General features: G+C 41.8%; 1 protein-coding gene across 2 annotated transcripts in view; it reads right to left on the minus strand.

Moving 5' to 3' along the window:
- The window catches only part of ZDHHC8 (zinc finger DHHC-type palmitoyltransferase 8), a 109,590-nt gene extending 92,806 nt beyond the window's left edge, over positions 1 to 16,784 (minus strand). For both annotated transcript variants that reach the window (XR_010082671.1, XM_063415586.1), the window contains exon 1: positions 16,332 to 16,784. Coding sequence is in view for 1 of the 2 variants with exons in the window: in XM_063415586.1 (XP_063271656.1) it covers positions 16,332 to 16,435 (104 nt within the window). In the remaining variant the exon portion in view is untranslated. The remainder of the gene's footprint in view (positions 1 to 16,331) is intronic.
- Positions 16,785 to 21,940: the final 5,156 nt, after the last annotated feature.

The raw sequence follows: 21,940 nt of genomic DNA on the forward strand, positions 1-21,940 counted from the left end.
CTTCCAGCAGTCTGGATACTGTACCAAAATAAACAGAGGCATTAAAAGCAGTTCTCCAATATTTTTAAAGGGGCCCAGGAAGGACAGTCCATTTGGTTTAGACATAATGTGTTACTGCTTGGCATTATTTCTAAATAAGGGGGGAAAAAGGCTGGTAGATCTGGGCAAGTACTAGAAGATGGGCACAAGCTGCCTCCATTCTGGCAGGGCAAAACACATTGCTGTCACACTACCAAGTTTAATGCATAACAGTGTCATCTCTTGACAGGTGTAGTATGAGAAAAGGCAATTATGATGGAGTGCTTCAGGACAGGAAAAGAGAAAACTGCAAACTGGGCTGAAGCTTTAGTGTTTCTGCTCTGGAAACTTCATTTCTCACAGAGCTTCTGACCTAGTCACTTTTCCTGACATTGACAGAAGATGATTATTTCTCCTTGGCTCTTCCTATGCAGTCTCCAATAATAGGGTACAGCTGCCAAAGTTACCCAACCATATCTCTGTAAAACTGTGGTAAATATTTCACATTTTGTCCTTCTACTACATGGACGCTAGTGTGGGCAGTTTCTACATTTTTAAATCTTTTTTAGTCCCCAGAGAAGAGGCAGCTATTTTCTGGAAAGTTTCCTCTAAAAATCTCAGCCCTATAACCAAACCCCAGCGTTTAACAGGGGTTAAAACAAACCCCATCGAGTTTTTTCTGGGATTAGAAGGAGAGACAAGGCTTTTCAGCAGCCAGTGGGCAGCAATGCATTTGGTCTGTGACGCTACACAGAATTACCTGGTGCCAGCCCCTGGTGTGGGGACATTTTCAGCCATACCCTCCTGTCAGTGAAGCCTCTTCACCCGCAGCTTGCAGAGCACAAGAACTGATGGATTTTGTGTCCTGTGCTTGGCCTTCAACAACCCCCAGACTGTGACAGAGAGGCTACGGTGGAACACGCAAATGGAGCCTCCTCAAGTCACATTTTGTCACACAGGATGAAGAAGCCACATTAACGTGACTCACAGAATCACAATGGAAATTCTGAGAAATTTCATAAATCAGAGTGAGCCATTGCCACACTCTAACATTCAGCAATTTTCCTAAAGAGAGATTGTTAAGCGCTACTAAAAACCAAGTAGTTCATAGGCAGACAAAATAGGCAAATCCATTTTCCTCCCAACTTGTTTGACTGACCTTGTGGTACAGGTTGGGGACGATGAAGGTCAAACCCACATTTTTTGGTTACAGTCTCCTTCTCCTGTATGTAAAGACTCATTCAAATGTAGAACTGCTGGAACACCTATGTAGAAATGTTTACTCTTTGGGGTTTGAGTGCCTGTGCCCAGATTCTGAGGGCTGCTGAGGCTCTGTGAGGGGAGCCCTCAGCCAGGCCGCGGCACCTCGGGAACGGGCAAAACCTGCACGGAGTGAGGGGAAAAGTGCGAGGAATGTCCCTGGAGTGAGGGGGAAAGTGTCAGGAATGTCCCTGGGAGTGGCCTGTGCTGGATTCCCTGGCAGCCGGCACAATCCCCACGGCAGCCGGCGGCAGAGGCTGTGCTGAAGCAGGCGGTGTTTCCTGAGGGAACACGGCAGAGAGGAGCCGCAGCCATGGAGAGCCCACACTGGAGCCACAGCGAGGGGCTGCAATGGACTGACCACAGCCTCCCTTCGGCCCTGCTCGGGGGCACGAAGAGATGCAGGAGGAGAGAATACAGGAATGAAGCTGAGCTTGCAGAAAAACAGGGTATGAGGGCAAAGTGTTTGGGTTTTATCTTTGCTTCTCATCGTTCAAATCTATTTTAATTGGCAATAAATTAATTTTCCCTGAGTTGAGTTTGTTTTGTCACTGATGGCAACTGGTAAGCGACATCACTGTCTTTAACTCAACCCATGAAGTTTTTCATCCTATTTTCTCCCATCCTGTGAGGGGGAGAGTGCCGGAGTGGCTGGGTGGGCATCCAGCCAGCCGAGGTCACGGGAAGGGAAGGGCAGGGCAAGCTGTGAATGGGAACCGGCCCGGGCTGCGCCACGCTGGGCTGCGAGCAGCGTGAAGCCCTTACACAGCACTAACTCCGCTTTGTAGCGATGGCTCCAGCACCTGGAACAGCCTCCCTGCACAGAATATTGCCAGCATTTGTAGCTATAAACCAGCGATTCTATAGGAAACATAAGCAAAGGTGCATTTGAACTGCTGTCAACACCAGTTCTGATCTTTCATGCTGGCGTTCACTACCCTCACAATCCAAGACTGAAGGAGTGGATGGAGGAGAGACAGGTCTCACACAGAGCACTGAGGAAACAACAGAAAAAAAAAATAAAAAAGGGAAAAATTATGCTTAAAAAGAAAAAAGGAGAAAGATGATTTCATCAAAAAACGGCCAGCCAGATTTCATTAATCCTGACTGTACTTGCAGGATCTCCAAAGGACTACAGAGTGGTGTACTCCTTATGTAATTCCTGTCAATCACCTCTTTGAGCCAGAAACACCAGACAGAAAGCAGTCTTACAGAAAAAAAATTAAAAGGTGAAATGTTCAGTTTGTTAGCTTTAGATTCAATAAGATACTGGACTTAATGAGAATTCAGGGAAAGGAGATAAGAATTGAGGAGAAGAAGCAAAAAGAAAAAAGGGCAAAACCCCAGCATTTTTTGAAGACTGTTATAAAAATTGCTGCTGACCATAAAATGAACAAAAGTAACAGGAAATAAAATATTGCTGTATCTAAGTGCCATGTTTCCATGATAATATGGAACAGCATCATATGCCACAATAAAATGTTTTAGCTGATCATTTCTTGTCTTTTTGGCACTGTGCTGACACACTTTTTAAAGTGTTAATTAAAAAAAGAATCAAATCAACGCTACAAATTGGATAGATTTGTGCCCTACAAACAGTCTCTTCTGACCAGTAATTTGTGGAGCTGGGGCTCAGCCAACTTCCAATGAATCTGTGGAGAGTTTCCAGCAAACTGTCATCGCAGCAGGATGCAGCTCTTGATAGGGTGATCATACATGGCAAGTGAAGTGATGCTGAACTGTCACCAAACATGTCTATTTTATTGTGCCTGAACCTGCCTTTAAGGCTCACCCAAAAATGGAGATTGACAGTTTATATCCAGATAGACATTTATACCATAATGCACCTAAAACTCCAGGGTATCCACACAGAAACAAGATTTTTGGATGACTGTCATGTTGTGGGAGAACAACAAAGAACACTGGACCAGCCACAGCTCTAGAACACAAACACTTTTTTATATTTATAAATCAAATAGGCCATGACAAGGGACTTGAACATGCAGTCCTTTCCCCTTAGGGGTTCTGTCTTCTTTCCTTTCTATTTTCTTTAGTTTGAAATAAAGATTTTTAGATTTCATATACATGAGAGCATTTTAAAGTGTGCCTAGTGCAGCACTCATCCTGTATTCATCTATTACTAATATTTTTAGAAGGCTATTTCCAAGATACAGGTGAATAAGTACAAAAAGAAAGCTAATCTGCATGTAGATTACTAATAAAAATTTGGAAATTCAGTGTAGATGTCTTGAGTTTTGACAGATTTCTGCTTTCTGAACACGGACTCAGTCAAGGCTGGCAAATACAGAGTAAGAATCAGCAATCTAAGCCTCCCTTGATGTACCTTCTCTCCAATAGCCTTCAAAATATCACAGGTAATGTCAGCAAAGTGATAGCGAAGTGTTTGTATACTCTTAGAGAAAATGCAAAATTTCTTTGTTACTGCCTTGGAAATCAGAATATCCCTTCTCACCCTGCAACTTCTTCCTTAGAAACATAAGATGGAGGAGGCTAGGGGGGAGAAATCCTTGCCTACTGCACAACAATTCATCCTGTCTTTCCATCCTGCCCCCTACCACTTAAATGGGTGCAGACTGCAAATTGTCTGAAATGTCTTCTAAAAGAGATAATTTAGCCTTAATTGCTGTTTTCTGAACTCAGAAGAAACAAAAAGAGCAAACAATACACATTTTTAAGACTGTCACCCTATGGAAGAAGCAGATTTAAGAGGACTGATTTTCAGAGGGAAAGCTCAGTATTTCCTGAGATTCAGAAAGACCAACTTGAAAAGTGAGGAGTGAAGAGAAGCATCCAAAGACTAGCAGGCACTGGAAAAGCTGATGAATGTGTTCAGAAAGCTGTTGATGGGACTGAGAAGGCACAGGTATAAAGCAACATTGCATATTTTCCATTCTGAATCATTTTGCCAAATTACTGGTAGGCTGCAATCTTTCTGCTACCTCTGCCCTTCAAGCAAAGCATCTGTCCCAATTTAGGCTTTAACCAAAATGATTCAGATGTTTCCAGGAGCTGAAGGATGTTATTCTTTTCTCATGTTGAAAAGCTCATCCCTTCAGAGTTCCAGAACAGGATCCTGTCCTTGGGCCACAGACAGTCATCTTTCCGAAGGGTAAGCCCAGGACGTGTGCACAATAAAGGCAGCTGAAGGAACACAATCAGCCAAGCCAGGAGGACCAAGAGCCCTCCAAGGGATCTAAACCAAGCATGCAGAATACCTTGGAGTAATCACTTTGCAGTGAGATTTTAATGGGCATGTCTAGCTTTAGATGGGCTTCAACCCACCTCAGTAATTCTCACACAGCTTCAGCGGGTTATTTAAGCAGGCACAGTTAAGAAAAAGTGAGAACGAAACTAAGAGGAGAGAGCTGAATTAGATGCAGGCTGTTTAATTAACTAGCTCAATATAACTGTAAGCTTTTTTTATTAAAAAGGAAAAAAAATGCCTTCCAAAAGAAGAGGCCAAACTGGGACTAAAACACAGAATGTATATTAAAACCTCAAGTTTTCTAACTGAGGAGTTGGCAGGACTCTCATGCCCAGGGGAATCAATCCCTCATCAGACATGCAAGCATCCACCCATCACACATGCATAGTATGATGCTTTGGAGACTTATCACAACATACACAATAGCACAAGCAGCCCAAAATAAATGTATTTCTAGGGGAACCAAGAAAAAAACTAGCAAGAAGAGACACTTTTAAAATGATGCCAAGACAATATTACACTCAAAATAGCTTTTTCTCATTTCCAGAACAGTTGAAGCAACAAAAATAAGTAACATCACTCTCAAAGACGCAAGCAAAAGCACAAAACATATTAATCACAAAAATGTGGGATCAGTGCCCCACTCCACTAAACAGGGCTCTCTTGTGTTCAGAGGGGGACAATGTAACTGGCAAATTGCTACACATCTCTTTCCCTTTTGACCAGCCAGCGACTCAGCTTATGTTCTGGAGCAAATAAATTCACAAAGAATACAGAACTTCTTAGCAGGGAAGAAGACAGAAATGTTGGTCAGCTTCTTTGGAGAGGACGCCAAATATGTGTGAGTCACAGTAAAGACAGTGGCCCACTGAGAGCACTTAGAGTTTCAATGCAGAAGAGTTGTTTCATCAACCCCTAAAAGCCACCCCAGCTTGACAGACGAGATTAAATTTTGAATTGTGACTTGTAAGGCCTCTATTCTGGCATTTCAGTGGGTAAACAAGCAGTGGATCACCCTTTGTGTGTGCATTGGGCAAAAGGCCTTATCCACCTGAACAGAATGACCTGGAGATTACCTGTCGAGAGAGACAGAGAACAGCAAAAAAACAACAGCAAAAAAACCAAGAGGCAGATGAGATTCAGCCAGATAAGCCCAGGAAGATCCAGAGTGATGGAAAAGACCAAACACAGGAAGTGTAAAGGACTCATAGCTTGGTCCAGAGCCATTCCTCTCCCTGAGAGGCAGAGTGGCTGGAAGCAGCTACCCAGGACATTTAAAACCCCGTTGTTCTCCATTTCCTTCTGCTGTCAAGTGCCTCTGAAAGGTAAACCATGGCCTTGGGTTATGCTAAAAGTCACAGGTCATGGCAGCGGGCTGTGCCAGCAGCTGTGACGCTTGGGGTCAACACAAGCCCTGGGGGCCAGATCCTTCAGAGGATAAAGAATCTCCCATGGGAAATGAGACGTGGAGAAAATGTGTGTCTGGAAACCTTCTTCAGGAGTACTCTAGGGCCCAAAATTCACAACCCCCCAGCACTCACCATAGGACGAATTTAAAAACTCCCACCTAGATGTAAATTGAGAGACGATAGCTGGCTCAGAAGAGCATGTCTCTTATCAGATATGAATTATAAATCAAACACAGCAGGCTAGAGGAAGAATCATTAATTTTTCAGTTCTCAAACCACTGATATCATGTTTAGCTCTATCCCACTAGTCTTTGTAATACAATGCAAGAGAAATTACTCGCAGAAGTAACTAGTCATTGTGGAATTACATACAAATAAAAGTTTAAAGACTACAATGTTACCATTAAACTTTTAAAGAGAGACAACAAAGCTTTAGTACATGTATCTCTCTATTCATACATTCATGCAGTGTTCAAGAAACAAAAGAGTCTTGCAGCACGACAGATGGCCCAAAATGACATTAGATGGAGTAGAAACTGTAGAATTAAGCAAATCTTCAGAAGCCCTCTGTGAAAGAATGATCTCCACTGAGTCCTGGGCTGACACGGCTTCAGACCGTAGTTGGCACATCTGTCCAAAACAAGCACCAGCACTCCAGTTGCCTCTCTTCAGAAGGAAACAGGGATTCTAGCACTGATGACCTCATTCACAAGTTACACTGCTGGAGACCAGAAGGTTTGGTGACCTCCCAAGGAGCAGCATGACTTTGGCCAAGCCAAGTCTTCTCAATTGAAGCAGTAGAGAAGGAAAGCAGATCTTTTCCAACCTGTTTGTTATCATCAGCAGGCCACATTCAATGGCACATGTAGCACCTTGTATCTTATGATCATTGCAATCCATTTGTCAAATGCCATATTCTAAAAATACACAAAGATGACACAACCAGAACCATTTCATTTCAAGGAACCAACCCTTCTAATATTATAAAAAACCTGTATCTGCTGTCCTCCTCCACTGTCCACCAGATTCTTGAGAGCACTGCTCATATGGACCAGCTTTGATTTCAGAATTAATAGATTATGTAAGATGAGGGAATGTTCTCAGCAGAGCTCTGCCAAGAGGAGCTGAGGTGGTCATTGCATTTTATTTCTGGTACATAACTATCTGGAGACAGATTAGAAGTTTTGCTTCACAACTAAAAATATATACATTACATTGATTCAATGGCAACACTCAGAAAGTCCTGTTACTTTAATCCTGCATTGTCTTTGCACTGAAATTTCTGTAGCAGATATTAATTTCCTTTGTTGGTGCAGATGTTACAACTTCCATACATGATTTAGAAGTCATCAGATTCAGAGGGTTCCTATCTCCTTCTCTTTGACTCGTACTGTGTATCAGAAAGCAGCCATTTTATATACCTCCTTCTACAGAATCCTCAAAACTTAGTAATTAAAAAGAAATCTAGTGCCTGTAAATGCTCTTAATGTTTTTGCCACAAAGACTCATTAGCCATTTACACAAGATACAGTACGTGCAAAGCCAGCTTCAAAGAGAAAAGAGAGATGTGAGACTTAAGCATCACACAACAGAGAAATTAAACAATTAAAAAAAAAAAAGAAAAGAAAAGAAAATAGAGACCTAGAGTTACATGTTGAAGTCACAGGTCTGAGCACATGAAGATGACCATACAGACAGCCTCAGGACCCTGCTCCATCACTGTGCCTTGGAATGTTGGAGGATAAGCCAAGTTCACAGTGTGGTGCCACAGGGAATTCTGGAGGCAGCGGCTCCTGAGCCCAGAGCCAGACACAAACCCCATGGAGGGAGAGCTGCCCACCTACACAGCCCATGGCTCCTGCTGTTTGGAGCAGGAAAGGACAGCATCAAATGCTGGGGCTTGGTAAAACACAGTAGGAGGTTCAGCAAGCTGCTGACAGCAGACAAGGGTTAACCACAGCATTATTAGATCATAACACATCTGGAGAGTCTTGTTGCTGGGGCAAACATTCATCTTCAGAGAAAGCTAAACACGCAAAATGAGACCGCACTCGTGAGAAAGAACTGAAAGGGAGGTTATACACAATTAAAATAATCCTAAATAACTTTTGAAACTGAACTGGCTGAAAAGGGGGAGAGGGAGTGTTTTTCCATAAGAAAATACCTGCCTCTACTAGCTGACTGGGATCAGAGTAAGCAGAAAAGTTTTAAGCTGAACTTTTCCATTTTGAAGCATTTCTGTGATTGACCCAAGTTTAATTTAAAATTATGCTTGTTTATAGAAATGTCCAAGCTTTCCTTATTCCCAGAACTGTACTTAAATTGTGTTGATATAGATATTACATTACATTATTTCCCTGAAGACATGAATAAGAGCTAATGTAAATGTCAATTTAGTTTTAAGAATCCTGGAAGAGTAATGCTTTGTCTGGCTTTATTTATGAAGGCCCCTATATATTTAAGCAGTCTCAAGTTTGCTTTGTTGGGCTCCAACTTAAAAGGTAATTTGTTCATTTAAGAATATTCTGTGATTAGTTTAGTCTGAATGTGTACCAGGATTTTCTGGAGAGTAGTCATTTCATGGTGCACACGTACACAAACAGCTGCTTTGGTGTTTAGATTTCAAATTCTACAGATATTTTTCCTGCACCTGGCACCCTTGTTTTTCTTGTTGCTGGATGATCTGAACACACAGCAGCAAAGTACAGGTATTTCATAAGGATTTCACATTTGAAGTGCACAAATTCTGTGTTTACACTTTCACAGAGAACCATGGTAACCACTGCAATATCTAAATATGGGTTACTGCACAGTTTATTCCACAATATTCATCTGAGAAAAACAAAGAATCAAGCACCCACTAGTGTTTCCACAATACATTCAGAGCGCAAAATTTTAGGCACTTTGGACAGCTTTAAAGCAAGCCTAGCTAAACTGTAATAATAATTGCAAAAAAAAAAAAAAATAAAATCAGTGACTAATTAAATCCTCTTCCTGGATACAGATTACTGACTGAAGATTTATGTAGTAGACACTACACTGTGGTGTACTCATTGGAATTAATTTTTCCAATCACCAAGTAAGGAACCCTAAAATTGCCTCTCCATGGTAAAATAAGATCAAGGCTGAGTAGTTTTTTTGCAATCTATGGTAGTCTTTGCAAAAGAACAATACAGAATTTCCATTAAAAACTGCAGCATTTCTGTCTCAGTCTCCATGCCTCTTCCTCTCAATTTCATTAGCTGCTCCTAGTGACAAATGATCAACTAATAGTAGCTGTGTAACAGTGCAGCCAAATTGAACATTACTCTTGGATTATAGAGAAATAAGTGTTGTATCTACTGGCTGGAATCAAAGGACAGTAAATCAGTGTTCCAATTCTGCACTGATTAAAGAAGTGTAGCTTTTACAATATTCTCCCCCACTCCAGTGTGCATCTCCTTCATGCTTTAAATTGGCTTACACCACTTTACTGCTGTACAGACATTGTCCAAAGCAAACTGAACAAAGCTTATATTTCCTTTTTGTTGTTCCCTTTGTTGGCCTTGAAAAGTTTCCTTTTAGCTTATACATGATGTGAGCAGAGAAAACCTGTTCCAGGTCATCTCTCACAGATCCCCCAGGGGTCCCCACACCACAGGGTCCTACAGCTGATTTCAGCTGAGAAGCAGCAGTAGCAGAATAAGTTGTTTACACAATAATGTTATGTGTATAATTAGCAACTATCCCAGGTAATGAACCTCAAAAATCAGATCTCCAAGATCACCACAGGTATTTATTTCTCAGTTTAAGTTTTGTGTTTTCAGCAATAACATTCCTTAGTTGACATTACTAACAAACCAATTGAGCTTGAACAATCTTGCAGAGATTGTTTCTATTTATAAAAGGATACACATGTGGCATACTTGGACAAACAAGGACAGTATTTAAATTAGCATCTTGAAAAGGACTTTAGGCAAAAAACCAGAAAAATCGCTCCTGTATTCTTGTACAAAGGCTGAGAGGCCCACCCTGATCTAATTGAGACACTCTCATTCCTATTTCCATGTGACCTTAATCTCTGCTTATTAGGAAAAATAGAAAGGAGGTTGCTACTGGCATAAATCACACACTGACTACAGCTGTAGCCCATGTACAGCAATAACTTCCATTCCAGTAGCTCTTCTGCCTTTTTCAAAGTGGATCTACAGTGAGCACTGAAATGCCACTGCAGTGCCTGCAGAGAGCTCTGCATCCACAGCTGAACACGTGGAGCCATTTACTGCCCTCAAACAGGATTCTCCTTTTTGCTTTCTTAAACTATGGGAAGAAAAAAAAAATATTCTCACTGATAATAAATATCAGGGTTTTTTTCTAAAGGAATGAATTTTAATAGGTTTCAGAAATGTCCTGTATTACCAATGTTGCTGTTGGAAGCAAATATCACTGGCCTTGGAAGCAAAGATCATAAAATCAACTAGCTAAAAGCTGTAAAGCTGAGGCTTCTTAAAGCACTAAAAAAAATAAACCAAAAGCCTTTCACACTTCAGTTAAATATATTTTCCTGTTGAGACTGCCTGTCTTATCTAGAATGACAAGCCTGTCTAGGTTCTATTTCCAAAAATTTTATAGCAAGATGAAATTGCCACAGCTTAAAAGGACATTTGTTTGTCATAACAAAAGTAAATATTTTTCAGAAGCTTACAGACATGACAACTGAGATGACTCAGGTCAACCAGGCAAGTGTTACCTCGCCTGGATTGCAGGTGGAGTGGACAGGAAAAACCTGCCATTAAAGATGCATCTGACATGGAAAATGTTAAGGGATCCCAGGAGGCCAAACTGCACTGCTTGGAATCAGTATGTGACTGTGAAAGCAGTTTGAAAATTCACCTGATTAAACTGATGCACGCTTTTTGCATACTCTCTACCCCTGTACAGTGTCACCTGCATGGCTGTCAGTGAAGCTGCTCCCTACCAGTTCCAGCAATTTCTTGGCTTGGCATAGGAAAATAAAAAAATAAAAGAAAAATCAGAAATACACTAATATTCCAACTAGTGAAGAATGATGTAGAAAGAACGTTCAAGCAGGGGGAAATTTGTTCTGCTTCATAATTAGCATTACCACTATCAAATGGACCTCTAGCAAAGGTAGAGGAGCTTTGTGCTCTGAAGTTTTCAGAATGCCAAGGATATCTGATATGAGCACCTGGTTAGGATGCAGGGGAAGTGGATTTGTGGAGTGGCAGAGTTTCCATGTGCTCTCATACACACCACAGCACACCTGGCACTTCTGGCATCACACAGCACAAGCAACTGCCACCAGAGCTCTCCCAAATCCACAAGCAGCCTTCAGCAAGTTATTAGGCAGAAGCCAAACCCTAAGAAGGATGTAAGAGCACACTCTAAGACAGAATTCATGCTGTCCATATCAAGATAAAAGAATCTGAGCTACAATTTTATTTTCTTTGTTGTGCATCTACTTCTCAGCGTTCAGTTCTGTTTTCTCTAGGTTGGTATAAAACATACCTGTGGTACAGATGAAGCTCCATAACATCTGTACTATACATTTTAAATCACATCTTATCATTTGTTCTAACTGAAATCAGAACACTGAACTGGCAGAGGTGAACATCTTCACATCTGGAACAAAATACTTCAGGCAAGGAAGAGATCTTTGGATACAAATCAAACTCACTAAAGCAAAGATGATCTTCTATTAGCTTGGCCTTTGCTAGTGACTAAACAAACCCAATGAAAACAGCAGACTGTATTTTTCCCTTTCTGATCTGTGAACATATGCAAGTCATAGGAGGAAAAGATCCAATATATAGTTCAAGAACTCTAGGTACACATATCACTGTATTGTCATTAACTGCCATCCAGGATGGTTATGATAGTTTTAAACTTTAAAATGCCATTACCTGTTTATTTTAAGGCTGTTCCAGTGCAGACCAGATAACTGCAGGAAGGGGGTAGTGCTTATGATTTAAGGGGTGAGTGTATCATGAGTGTATCTGGATTCATGTATGTCTAACTACAGAAATGCTGAGTCTTTCCAGTTCATGAAATGCAGTAAAATGATATACAAATGTGGGGGGAACACATTTTTTTCTTTAAATATTCATTGACTGAAGCCAAGCTTTCCTCCCAGTTAAGGTAAATCCAGCAGCCCTGCTATGCAGCACAGTCTACCAGCCATTCCTCCTTCTGCCATCTGAAGAGCACAGGTTTAAGCTATTTCTCTATTTTCTTTCCATCCCTACTGTGACTTCAACTTCCACACCAATTTCTCACTCCTCAATTGTTTCCTGAAGGTTATTGGTATTAGACTCCCTGTGCCACAGACTGCATTAGAGTGCCAATTGCAGATGTCTGTGGTGTGTATCTATGATTATCTCCCATTATGACTCTTGAAAACAAAGTTGTTCGCATTTTCAGTACTGACTGAATGAGTTTTCACCTTATTTGTGCTTTCACTTCACCCAGAAAATTACCCATTTTATTATCCCATTTAAAGAAATAATACACAGCAGTGTTACTGCTGTTATATAAAAGAGGTAGTGGCACCTAGACCTTTTTCATGAATTACATGCTTTTACTGTGTTTCAAAGATGCTCAAGAGGCTGCATGCTACAGAAAATAGTCTGAAAAGGGGTATTTTATCAGAAACTTCAGGCCTACAATAGTCAGTGATAGAATGATGAGCTTTTTTCTCCTTACTAAAATAAGCCACAGTTTCCCCTTAAAACCATATGATTTCAGCTGGCTGTGTAATCTCCAGACACAGGTACTGCAGCTGCTGAACTAACTCACCAACACCTACAGTCAGCAGCCAATTTAAGCAGGTGAAGAGAACTATTAGCTCCAGAATAATAATAGAATCTTTAGGTTGGAAAAGTCCTTTTAGACCACTGATTCCAGCTGGTCACAAGTGACAGTCACTGGACACAGGTGATTCTGCTTGCTGACAGCTAAGCTGCATTCTCTGCTAACACTGAAGTTGCACAACCTAAAATAAGGTGGCAAGTTCTTGAAACAGGGTCTTTGAATGAATACAATTAGGTTTACATCACAGCACTTGGTGGTCCAAGACTTAAGAGCCCAGACTTCACTGAAACCGTTTAAATTGTTACCTCTAACAAAAACTCTTATGGGAAATATGAAGAAAAATTTATTCTGGCATAAGAAAGTTCTGTTTTGCTAGAACTGAATCACTGGATTTGTCCTATGTTAAGAAGAATTACTTCTTCCTTCATTACACTGTTTGATTTGCTCATATAAGTAAATTAACTTAATCATTCTATACAACATTATTGATATGTTCCTTCATAATGCTTAGAATTAATGCTTGTTTACTCTCCCACTGTGACAAATTAGACCACCTACTCAGACACTGTATTTATTACTGAAGGAACACACATGGAGTGCTAAAAGCCTGTGATAATACAACTGCAATATTTAGTTGCCTTTCCAGGCAATAATCTTGATAGCTAAATAGTTTAGTTCCCCCTCATAAAACCAGAAGAAATACAGTAGTGATAGAGTGAATCCTAAATGCTTAGCTGAGGAAAAAGAATAAAGGAGAATCTAAAATGGAATTTTCCTGAAGTATAACAGTACCACTGATCAGCACCATGATGAACTAATAGCGGACACTGTGTATTTCAAACACTCTTTATGTGCTGCTTTTTAGCAAAGGTGTTTGGAAAAAAAGCTAAAAATAAAGACCACATTGCTAAAAAGCTAACCCTGGCCTTCAAGTTCAAAGAGCTTTTCATCCAGCAGAAGACACTCAATGTGTGGCATGAGACCACAAACGAGTCTAGGGAAAAAGCCAAATCAGAGGTTCTGTTTTCATATGTGTTACTCAGAAATGTTTCCAGTGCCCTAAAAAGCTTTTTTTTTTCTATTCAGTAAGTGGTTTAAAAATAGTTATTATTCAATTTTTTCCATATATATTATCCTCTATTATTCAGTTCCACTGTGCTGAAGTTGCTCTAATCCCTGACATCCCACTGAGGTGATCTGCACCCAAAATGTGATAGGAATCCTGCCTATCATCAGTTTCGTGTATTTATACACAGGTTACTTCATTAGCAGACACAGCAGCCTCAGAGCTTAATGACACAAATAAGGAATTAATAAACACACATGTAAATCTTCATCAGATTAAGTTCTTGTGCTATGACAAGCAAGCATGGATTGTATCAAAACCACCACTAAAATTGCTAAAACCATTTTAGGCCAGTGTTTCAGCTGCTGAATATCAGAGCTCTATCCAATATCAAACAAGTTGGACAAATCAACACACCTGAAAATTCAGGTCTATCTCAGCCTTTAATAACATATCACAACAAAAAGATCTTCAGGAGACAAAACATTGCCTGTGGAAAAAGATTAAAAATGGAAATGCTCAGGAAAGGGGAAAAAACCCACAGCCACACAAAAGAAACTAATCTCATGCATATGGCTTGCTTTGATTCCACAACAAAGATAGATTTTGCTAAAAGTGCTCAGCATGAAAAACAACACCAATCCCATACTAATTCATCTGAGTATTTTTGAATGGACAGGACTTCAGATTCTGCCTGACAACAGTTGCTCAATTATGTGTTACTTTTATTACACACAAGACTTGGCAGCAGCAGAGAACGTATGTCTGGGACAATCCTCAAAAAATTTACTAACACTTCAAGATACACAGGCCAAGTTACAATATGGAGAGATCCTTAAAATACTTCATTTTGCATGTAATTATTCACTGATAACAGAGGGAGCAGAGTGAAGTTTCAGATTCAGTAATAGATTACAGGCAATTGCTTCTTCCGTACAAATTGCAAAACGAACATCTCAGTTGATGTCCTGCTGCCAAAAGGATGTTCCAACAACAACCGTGTTACCAGGAAAGCCTTACATCACTAAGCAATTTGCAGCTCTTCACGGGAAGTATCACATGAAAACAAACATACAGCTTCCAAAACAACCTTAGCATACATCCATTCCTCAGGCAGTCGGAAAAATAAATGCTGGCATTAAGGCCACCTTTTATTTACCATTTAATATTCACCACTCCAGTGTCAACCAAGTTCATCACAATAGCCTACTTCTGTCCTGTGTTTGCCTGTGAGCACCAAACTATAATTAGATGCTCAAATAATGAATGATAGGCTGATACTTGTACTAGCTCTTGAGACTTGACCAGTCCTTGAAACAGTGCAATATCCTGGAAGGATTTATCCATACTTCACATCAAATGCACTGAAAACAAGCAAGGAAATATCAACGTACGAGCAAAACTCTGTGTCAAAATCTGTTCTGATTTAAGAAACTGTTAGACAAAACAACATATACATTTTATTCTGAAATCCTACATTGAAATTACCATACCAGTGACGAGCATTTTGAAACATCGAGAATCATATCACAGCCAAACCACAAAAGATAATGACACAGACAGATACTCCCACTCCTATAGAGCCTTCTGCTTCCAACAGCTTCACTGAGCTCAGTTAAAAAATAGCAACGGCAAAACAAGAAAACAGTTCCAAAATAAGTGAAACAATAAATCTTAACATGCAATAACCATGTTTTCACCTTCCCAAATGCAGCTTAGTCCAAGCTCCTTTCAGAGCAGTTTTGCAGCATCTCTGGAAACACGGACACCTCTGCAGGGAGGGTGCCGCTACCCCCGCACAGGAAGGGTTAGCGAGCTCCAGAACTCGAGTGCACGGAAAGGCACAGAGCACTACAGCACTCACATATTAATATAACTACAGGAGAGCTGGAAGCCGGCAGCCACAGCTCCATCCTGGATTTAAGGGAGAAGGGAATGAGAGAAGAAACAGAAAGGGAAAAAGTTTCTTCGTCTTTCCTTCAAGCAAATGTAAATTTTTTCATTAGCTCCTCAAGCTTTCAGGAACAGTTACATAAAAATATGTAAAATCGGTAATGCCTAGAATAGGATTCCTTCCACTTCCAAAGGCTGTGCCGGATAAACCCTGAGACACGGGAGAGACTGACGGGAGAGGCCAGCTCTCCCTGCCGGAGCAGAGACTCCGGCCAGCTGAGACAAGGCTGGCTCCACGCCTGCCGGCAGCGGGGCGGCTGGGGCTGCATCTCCCTGCCGAACACCAGCCCTGCACACACGGGCACAGCGGCTGCGGGGCTCCGGCAGCTCGGATGCACACAGCCGGCAGCTGCGGGAGGCTGATGGGGTTTTACGTGCCACGAAATGGTGGATCTGACTGTCAGGCACGTTTTATGATAGGGAGAGATCGTGAGCCTGTGCAAACCAAAGCCGGGCAGGGATAGCAGGAGGCAGGCGGGGAGCGGGACCGGCAGCGGCAGGGCCTGGAGCACTGTCAAGCGCAGCCGCCTCCCCACGCCGGGCCGGGCGGCCCCAGCCCGGGCCCCCCCTCCGCCAGAGCGGTACTTACGTGAAAACAAAAAATAAAGTAGTCGAACCCACTAATAAGGCAGCTGCTGTGGAGACCGGGATGTATTTCGTAGGTTTAAACCTCTTTCCAGTGCTGCTGGGCATCCTGTAGTTTACACATCACTATGTAAATCCAACCCGAGAGGAGGGAGCCGGGAGGATGCGGGTCCCTCCGGCGCGGGGAGAGCGGGACCCGGGCGGCTGGGAGGGACGGGAGAGGGACGGGAGCAGCTGACCTCCAGCACAGGAAATCCCACCCACACCGCCCAGCCCACTCGGCTGATGTCAACCAGCCCCTTAAGGTAGCGCTGCGGGGAGACGGGAGCGGGGCGCGCAGCCAGCGCAGCCCCGCGGAAGGGCGCCCGGGCCGCGGCTGCTCGGGGCTCCCGCAGCGGGGCAGCCCCTGCAGGCGGGGGGGGGGGCAATTCTATCCTTTCTACAAGACCGCTTCCCTCCCCCCCACCCACCGCCGAAAAGAAAAATGGCAATGCACTGAGCTCCACAGGGCGCTGTGCGGGACGCTGAAGCTCCTTAGCAGCTCCCTGAAGAGCGCGGCTCTAGAGGGGGCTGCGGACGCGGCCCCGCCGCAGCAGCCGCGGAGCGCTGCGGGCTCCGCGCAGGGAGCGGCTCCGAGCGGGGCCCTGCAGGACACGCTGCACGCGAACCCTGCCGTGCTCCATCAGCGAATAAACCCCGCTTTTCATTCTGCTGCACCCGGAGTCACAGTAGTGCGGGAACCGCTGCACTCTACCTGATTTAGCTGATTCCAAAATCCATAACTGAATGTAAACATAACTGAAATTACACTATACTCTGTTCTTTTAAAATCTATCCCTTAGCTTCAGGAGGCAGACAGAAGAGGTAATTTAAGGTAACATCAGAAAGTTCAGCTTTCCCAAGAGCAGTGTGAGAATGGCTCCTCTGCTCGCACCCGGGGGCACCACCCAGCAGCTCGCCTGTCTCAAGGAAACCCTGCGATGGGAAGAGGAGTTCAAGGCCACTTGGAAGTTTAGAAATCAAGACCAGGAGCTGCATACATCTTGCTCCCTCCCTCCTGCTTTCTTTCTCAGCTAATCCCTCTTCTGCAGCTGCCAACATGCAGATAAAGTAACCCCTGCCTCACACAAAAGCCACATTTGCAGCATCTGCTGGGTGTTGTTAAAAGCAAGCTTGCCCTAGAAGGCACACACTGCAGTGCTGTTCAGAAAGGACATTATCATTTCTTGTTTTAAGAGACTTGATTAGTTCCACAGTGCTGGAAATCTTAAGAACAGAACAAATAAAACCCAACCAAAAATCTGTAAGGGTCCTCAACTTTGCCATTTGCAAAAAAAATATCCCCACAACCACAAACCAAACAAAACCCCAAATTTTGAGCATCAGCTTTAACAAAAGCAAACCCAGCAAGTTCCAGCCTGAGGACATATGGCTGTGTGAAAGCTCAGCTTTTGCTAACAACTGCCCTGCTTTAAAAAAAAAAAAAAAAAAAAAAAAAAAAAAGGTCTTATCCAAAAGGGACTAAAGCCACAAGGCAACTTAAAATCATCTCCAGACTTAGATTTTTAAGATACAGGAAGGAAAACATGAAAACATCTATTTAAAGTTAGTTATTTTTGCATGCTTGTGGGACTGAATGTTTCCTATGCTTCACTACTCTCGGTCATGCCACCTTATTGGAATTAATTATTCTCAAACCCCTTGTAACTAATCAATAGGTCAACAATTTTATGCAGAACCAGGCTCTGCATACAAAGCTGAAAGGCTTCAGGTGCAGCTCCATGAGAGATCAGATCAAAGGCACACCTGGGAAGGAAATCTCTCCACCACCTTCACTTACCAGGTCTGATGTGAATTGCTGAGTGGCCTCCAAGGAGCCAGCTGGGTCCCCTTTCAACAAAACTGGGCTGGAAGATCCATGTCAGGAGCACATCTCATTCTCTGGGCCACAAATAAGTTTAGCCCCAGTTGCTTGACAAAAGCAAAGACTTCATCAATTATATCAGTTTAATTCTCTTCCTTCCCACTCAAGTAACAGTCTAGGTGAAGAATTGAAGTTGCAAACAGAACTCTGAATAATTTTCCAGTGATATTTTTATTTTAATCTAGAAAATGTTATCCTAAGCAGGATTATAGACTGTTTATGAAGTTTGGTCAGGATCCTGTAATGGACAGTATGAGATTTACTTAAATGCATTTCTTAGGTTTTGAAAAATAGTAAAGAAGTTCTCTCCCCAATGACAGTCATATCTGCCTTTTTAGCATGGACCTGGAAGTTTCCTTTCTAGGTAAGCCACAAAAGCATCCTGTCAAGTTTCTAGCATGAGTTGGGAGGCAATAGGCACAAGCTAATTTTAAGATACATATCTGGAGTTTGATGATTTATTTAAATATTTTTTTTAAAGACAAAGCCTTTCTGGGACAGCAACATTCCCTCATGTGAACTGTGGAGTTTTTCTTAAGGAGACTATGCCTCCTCTGCACCTCATTAGTTTCAATTGTATTTTCCCCTAAGGATTCTTTCCTCTCTGGAAAGTCTGCTTCTCAGAGACAGCTTTGCAAGTGGGGAGGATTCAGCATTTCTGCTCATCCCACTCTTCAGAATGGTTTTCCCTTCATCACTGACACACTGATGCTGATCCAATCTCACTGTACCAGCCCCCATTTGTTGGGCCCATCTTTCAAGCCATTCCTGTTCTGAAGGGAGGCTCTCAGCAGCAAGCAGCTTTGGCATTTTTCATATCCCAATCACACAACACTTCTCTAGGGGGAGACTAAAGATAACTGTGAATTATCAGGACACAAAGAATTGTACCTTTCATAGCAACAAGAAGAGGTGCATCTCCAAACTGAACTGATCTGGAAGCTCACAGTGCCAGCCAGGTTTGGGCTGCAGTCATCCTGTGGATCACGACACCTGTGCTGTGCAGTCATGCAGACCCAGCATGAAGAGGGCTGAGACATTCCAAGGCTAGTGTTATGCTGAATTGAGCTTTAGGATTACTTTTTTCTGGTGCATACTGTAGATTACCTATCAGAAAGCCATAATTTTCTGTAATTTTGTGTCCAGCAGTCCCACAGTTCACCTCATTTCCTTCCCACTACCACTCCAGTCCTCAAGAACGCTCTGTTTTCAAGGCAGCACAAAGCACTGCTGAGCAACACTCAACCTCGTTATTACAAGCCAAGTATATTTAAAGCAGTCAGATGACTTTACCTGTCAAACACTAAGGATGTCTGAGGAGGACTTGACTAAAGCAGAACAGGCATGTCTCAGAATTGCTCTCCTGGAACACCTTTATTTCAAGAACTGCAGTTTCTGGACTCACACTACCTTATTAGCGTGCCAGAAGATTTTGGCAGCACTGAGATAAACAGCAATGGCAGCATGAGTTAGGGAAAGATTTAATGGCAAAGAACAAACAGAGCTACAAAGAACAATCTAAAAATAATCTGGCAGAGCATGGCTAGTAATTGCATGTCTTCTTGCAAGATTTTACTCTGAGGTTTTACCCCAAAGGAGGAAGGGCCAACCACAGCAGCTTGTGTTGGAGCCACGGGGCAGGGTACCCCTCTCAGAGCTGGTAAGATGAAAGGAAACTCACAGCAGAGCAAGAATCAAGAAAGCCTGAAAGCCATGCAATTTTCATATCAAGTCATGGCACTAATTTTAGCTGGAAATCTTAGCTATGTGATGAAGAAAATTCTTTCATTTTGCACACTTAAAAGTCCTGAATATCTCTGCAATATTTTATTGGTCACTTGCAAGTTAGCTCCTAGCTCGAATTTGCTTTTGCCATTAAACAGTGACCACCATAATTATTTTTTTCTCACTGCATTTTCTTACTACAACAAATGTAGTTGCCAGCACATGTAATACTGGTGCACCTGCAAACTGTTCAGGGTCACTGGGAGAACCCTCAAGGATCACCAATTCATTGTTTAATAAAAGCTGTTTTCCCCTCAGATTTACAGTGCTCAGAACAGATACCTGGATCATCTTGTGCTGCACAGTGCTGCCAAAAGTCCAGGCAAGGGCCAGACAGTTCTGGGTACAAGCCAGGCCCACCAAGTTACCCACTGGAACTATAATATAACAATTTTCATTTAGTTGTTCATTTCTTACCAGATAAATCAAGAAATTATTGCCTAATAATGACTTCTAAGTAGCCTCAGCAGATTTATGACAAAATTTTCTAGATGATTCCAATAGATATTTTTCATAGGATGATGTTTGCTCAGAACAGATCTGGTATTTCCCAACAGCAGTGATGTGGCAATGTCAAGTTGCATTTGCTAAGAGACTGGTAACTCTGCAGACTGATTCCTAAATGATCCCCACAAAAATCTACTTACATCAGAATAAGGTAGGCCTCCAAGCAGTTCTAAAGGTTCACTAACCATCCTGTTTAAAACCATTAGTTAAGTGCAATTCTTCTCCTCTAAATGAAATATCACTTTAAATGATGCTGCTGCAAGCCAACAGTGGTCATAAACCAGCAAAGAAGATGTTAAAACTGATAAGCACTATTTATATGAAGCAATGTAACTTTAATGATAGAATAGTTAAAATTCTGTTAGAATAGTCTTGAGAAATATCCTCCAAGCATACAAAATATTGTCATTTTAATGTCCCATCCAACTTTGTTGGTGTTTACAAAGCCATAATTGCTTTTATGGGAAAAAAGCATTAGAAAATGATGACATTTAAACTACTTGAAATGAGGCTGGGCAGCACATGAATAGGCAAGAGCTGATGACAGTTAGCTTCTCTCTCAGGCTGTAAGTAAATTACACATCTTGATATAACAGTTCATATCTACAATAAAGTCAATCAGCTGATACAAATTAGTAGTCAAGACTGATAAACAATGAGCTGGACATTTCCAGTTTGAAAGTTGGAAATATGTTTAAGACTGTAAAGTTGATGAAATACTTGCAGTAGTCAGACACCTTCCACAAAATAAGTTTGCTCTATGTAACATCTAATCCAGATTTGTGCTAAGCACCGTTTTTGTACTTTAAACATTATATTGGTGTAACAGAAAATACACCCCAGAAACATCACCTGCACCATTAATACTTTTTAAAAAGTGCATTTCTACAAATGAAATGTATTTATGGATCTGGTGTAGGTTGCATTTTCACTAGGAGACTACAGCAAACTAGCTTGACAAGTCTTACAAATATGAACAGGTCTCAAGTCAGTGGTTGGTGTCTAATGTGATTTAAGTGATTTTCCATATTCCATACCTAAATTTGCATATTATAAAAATGTAGTGGTCATAAATCTGACACATAGCTGTAGATACTAACACTGCTCAGCTCTTAAATATTAAGATTTTTGTTCCTGTGCTTGTAAGTTTTCACAACCTCAAGATTTATTTCCTTATTCTTACTTGCACAAGCTGCTTCCTTGAGAAGCACCTTGTTTTCACACACACTAGAGTCTGAGAAATCACTTACATGTAGAATCCATGCTACTGCTCATTCCTTCAAACTTTCCTTCCTCAAGCAAAATAATTCTGATCTGTTGCAGTTAAGTTTTCCTTAGCTCCTTACTCTGCAAATGATACATTGTCAAAGGTTTAGTTAAGGTTGGTAACAAAACTG

This window comes from Prinia subflava, chromosome 19, assembly GCF_021018805.1.
Source record: "Prinia subflava isolate CZ2003 ecotype Zambia chromosome 19, Cam_Psub_1.2, whole genome shotgun sequence".
NCBI lineage: Eukaryota > Metazoa > Chordata > Aves > Passeriformes > Cisticolidae > Prinia > Prinia subflava.